General features: G+C 65.9%; 2 protein-coding genes across 2 annotated transcripts in view; one reads left to right on the top strand and one right to left on the bottom strand.

Annotated features, from left to right (window-relative positions):
- Positions 1–1,973, top strand: part of H696_03822 (hypothetical protein) — a 3,125-nt gene extending 1,152 nt beyond the window's left edge. The window contains exons 4-5 of the mRNA XM_009497681.1: positions 85–408; positions 673–1,973. Coding sequence (XP_009495956.1) covers positions 85–408; positions 673–1,503 — 1,155 coding nt within the window. The 3' untranslated portion in view covers positions 1,504–1,973. The remainder of the gene's footprint in view (positions 1–84; positions 409–672) is intronic.
- A 378-nt stretch (positions 1,974–2,351) lies between these two features.
- The window catches only part of H696_03821 (hypothetical protein), a gene marked incomplete at its 3' end in the record, with an annotated part of 16,016 nt that continues 14,395 nt past the window's right edge, over positions 2,352–3,972 (bottom strand). The window contains exons 15-17 of the mRNA XM_009497680.1: positions 3,587–3,818; positions 3,398–3,448; positions 2,352–3,246 (exon numbers count right to left, since the gene is read on the bottom strand). Of these exons, the coding sequence (XP_009495955.1) occupies positions 2,352–3,246; positions 3,398–3,448; positions 3,587–3,818 (1,178 nt within the window). The remainder of the gene's footprint in view (positions 3,247–3,397; positions 3,449–3,586; positions 3,819–3,972) is intronic.

Raw genomic sequence — 3,972 nt, 5'->3', positions numbered from 1 at the left:
CCCCCCCCCCCGGCCCCTCCTCGGCCCTCGGCCCCTCGTGCACCTCAATCCCGCCTGGCCGGGGGATCTCGCCGTCACCCGTAGGTGTCCAACTTCCGCAACGGCATGACCCATGTCTTCCGCTTCCACCTGCGTGAGCTTTGCTCCGTTCTGGAGACCAAGCTGGCCAAGCCGGTGGATCTGCATGAGTTCTTCCACCGGTTCACCCTGGACTCCATCTGCCAGATTGCCTTCGGCAAGAATCTCGGGTCCATCCGGAACAGCCGGCTGCCGTTCGTCGTTGCCTGGGACACCACCAACGAGACGGTCATCTACCGAATGATCCTCCACCGGTACATTCGCCAGCTGTTCATCGCCGAAGAGAACGTCAGCTACAAGGTCAAGCTCCTGCGTGGCTTTGCGCGCGATGTACGTCCATGCGCGCCTCTCCAGCCCTCGGGGGGTGCCCTTCTCCCGGGGCCTTTTTACGCACGGCGAGAGACACCGTCCGAGGGTGGCCCCTCTGGCCTCTCGCCATGCTGGCCTGCCACGCTTCGTCGCGTCTGCCATTCCATGCGCTGCTTCCCCCGCCGCCGCCGCCTGGCTTACTCACACCCCCGACACTTTCCCCCTCTTCCCTCCTCATGGAACTCCCCCCCCCCGCCGCCGCCAATCGGCACCCCCTTTTCGCAGATCATCCAGGAACGCCGCGACGAGCAGGCCCGCGACCTGGAGCGCTTCAACTCCCGGTCGGATCTCCTGTCGCTGTATCTCGCCCGGACCGATGACACCGGGCAGATGTTCACCGATGACTACCTGATTGACATGGTGCTGAACATCATCATCGCCGGGCGTGACACCACGGCCCAGTCGCTGGCCTGGACGGTGAAGCTCCTGTGCGAGAACCCGGAGGTGTTTGTCAAGCTGCGCGAGGAGATCGACCGCGTGCTGGGCTCGAGCAAGCCCTGCGATTACACCACCTCCCAGCAGATGAAGTACCTGATGGCCGTCATCCACGAGTCGCTGCGTCTGTATCCCAGCGTGCCGCGTGACATCAAGCAAGCCGTGGAGGATGACGTCCTGCCGGATGGGACCCGCGTGCCGAAGGGCTACCTGGTGGTGTACTTCCCGTATGGCATGGGCCGCTGCGAGGCCATTTGGGGCCCGGACGCGCGGGCCTTCCGCCCGGAGCGCTTCCTCAACCCGGCCGGGGACTTTATCAAGCCCTCGCCCTTCGCCTATCCGGTCTTCCAGGCCGGGCCGCGCACTTGCCTCGGGCAGAACATGGCGCTCCTGGAGCAGGCCATGGTGCTGGCCACTCTGGTCCAGCGCTACGACCTCGAAATGGTGCCGGACCAGAATTTCGAGATCGCCTTCAACCTCACCTGCCCCATGAAGAACGGCCTGCAGGTGGTCATCCGGCCCCGGGCCCAGCACTGTGCCGACGGGCCGCCCCCGCGTCTGGAGGACCAATTCTCGGCCGACACTCTGGGCTCGATGGCCGCCGAGCTGGAGGCCCATTGAGGAAAGGGGGCCGAGCCGGGGGAAAAAAAAGGAGAAAGAACAACCGACGAAAAGGAGGAAGGCCTGTACACATGTGCACGCTCATCCCTGGATGTATGTCTTCGGCGCGCGCGCGCGCACTCAGTATAGGTGTGCGTGCGGGGGCGGGGCCGCTTGCTCCGGCAACAGCGGGGCCATTCTCTCCCTGCGCGAGAGAAGGAGGCTTCAGGGAACCAGAGCCCGAGGCTGACCGAGGGGGGATGCGTACCGCGCGACGGGTGGCAATTTCCCGGGCGAAACACACCGACAGGGCGGAGCAACACACGGCAAGAGGGCCAAGGGAGCAGAACAAAGCACCGTACCGGTGCAAGGATCTGTCTGCACTCCTGTCCACCGCTCTTTGACTGCTCCTGTCAGGCCTCGTACAAATGCGCCCGTCTGTCTGCCCGGTTCATGCGCTCTTTCCACCTGCCTGCCTGCCTGCCTGCCTGCCTGCCTGCCTGCCTGCCTGCCTGCCTTTCCTTGCTGCACGCTCCACGAGCCCGCAGTTCTCACCAGCCTCGCCCACTCCCCCTCGCTCATGCGACCGTTAGATGGAAAATGTACCTTGCCATATTGTGAGGACAAGGGCGGGGGTGCCCGGGCTTTTCACCAAGGAGGGGGGGGGCCGGGAGGAGGGGCTGATCCACCAACGACAAGAGGAAGGGGGAGGGGGCTCGCGCTTGCGCGACAAGGTCCGTGCATTGGTCTGTCGATGGCACAGTAATGGGAGAGGGGAAGGGACACAGGAACAGATCGGGGGCGAGAGAGGGGGGGGGGGGGGGGGGAAACATGTGCGCGGCCGACATGCAAGGAAGGATGCCATGTGCTCACTCAATGTCCCTGCCACCATAGAGCCGGAACAACAGCCGCCGGGCGTCCTCAACCGCCGCGTGGGAAACTATCCCCCCGGGCCCGGCGGCCGAGGCGATGGCCGACGCACAAGCGATGATGGCCCGCCAGTCCCCGGTCAAGGCATCGCTGTCATCCACCGACGGGGCGTAGTGCAACTGTGGCCCGGTGCCTCCGGCCGCCGGGGACCGCATTTCGTCGGCCACCTCCGCCGGGATGTCGTCCATGGGGGCAGCCCGGGCGGAGGCCTGCCGGCGCCGCCGCGCACGCAACTCGGCCCGCACTCGTGGCACATCCTCAATCGGGATGTCCCCGGAAAGGACCGGCCGCACGGCGAAGTTCGGCCGTCGGACGCGGAACCGGCGTGCCTGCAACCAAGTACGCATGATCTTGCCGAAGGCGTCGGCCGCCGCATCGGCCGCCAGCACGGCCGCATCCATTCGCTGACGTGCCCGCCAGCCGGGGACCTCCTCGAAGCGCGCGGTCACCGAGGGATCATCAGCCGAGCGCCGGCGCTTGCGACTCGGCTCCGGGCCTGGCTCCGACGCGGAGGAGGGCTGCCCCTCGGCAGTCGCCCGGCGCCGGAGGAGGTCCTCTCGTAGGGGATCGGTCAGGGCCAACTCCGGCTCCCCGGGGGCCCCCGCGAGGATGGCCAGCCCACGCTCGATCAGCTTATCCCGCAGGCCAAGGTGCCCGCGAATGGCATCGAGAGACGCCTGCTCGGGGGTCTTCGAGTGGCGGAAAATTCGAGACCCAGAACGGGACGACCCCTGCCGGCCGCCCACTCGGTGGCCGAGCTCCGACTGGTCGCCGGCCGAATCGATGTTCGCATGGTCGGCCGCCGTGCCGCCGGCATGGGGAAGGGCCCCGCCACTGGGCCATTTCGGGCAAGGTCAGCGGGCGGCAGGGTGGCCGGCCACAGGCCGAGGGCCAAAGGGGAGAGGGCGTGAAGAGAGAGAGAGAGAGAGGGAGAGAGAGAAAAAAAACAAGGAAGGGAGCGGGCAAGGGGTCACGAAGTACACACGTAATGGCGGCCAACATCTCGGGCGTAGCCGGCCACACGATGCCGGGGCGTCTGATTTGTTTGGATGCCACATGGAAATGAAAGGCCCACCAGCAGGTCAGAACCGCATATCGGCGAGAGGGACAGGCAGGGGAGGGAGAGAGAGAGAGAGAGAGAGAGAGAGAGAGGGGGGGGGGGGAAAGAACGCACACGACAAAGCGCGTCCATGCAGGAGCATGGGCCTCGGCCAAATAGCTGACATGCGACCAGTAGGGCTCAACCTCCGCCAGGCTGGGCAGCCCAGCACGCGCGGGTACGCTCGAGGAGAGAGTAGCCGGCAGAGTTGACGGAGCTTCCTCCTCTGCCGGTGACTCGGGCTCCGAAAGACAATCCTCCACGCTGGGCGGCGCCTGGAGTGAGATCACCCGACTGGCACCGCCCTCTGAAGAGGGGAGGGCGTGGGATGCATTGACGCCCGATGAGCTGCTATCCGATTGAGAGTCATCCGCGGAGCTTGAGGAGGAGGAGGAGGAGGAAGACTTGCCGGAGGTTTCACTCGAAGCCGAATCGGACGACGAATCGGACGACGAATCGGA

The sequence above is a fragment of the Fonticula alba genome (assembly GCF_000388065.1).
Source record: "Fonticula alba strain ATCC 38817 unplaced genomic scaffold supercont2.6, whole genome shotgun sequence".
Classification (NCBI taxonomy): Eukaryota; order Rotosphaerida; family Fonticulaceae; genus Fonticula; species Fonticula alba.
The sequence above is the reverse complement of the archived record's forward strand: the minus strand, read 5'-3'. Positions and strand labels throughout refer to the sequence as shown.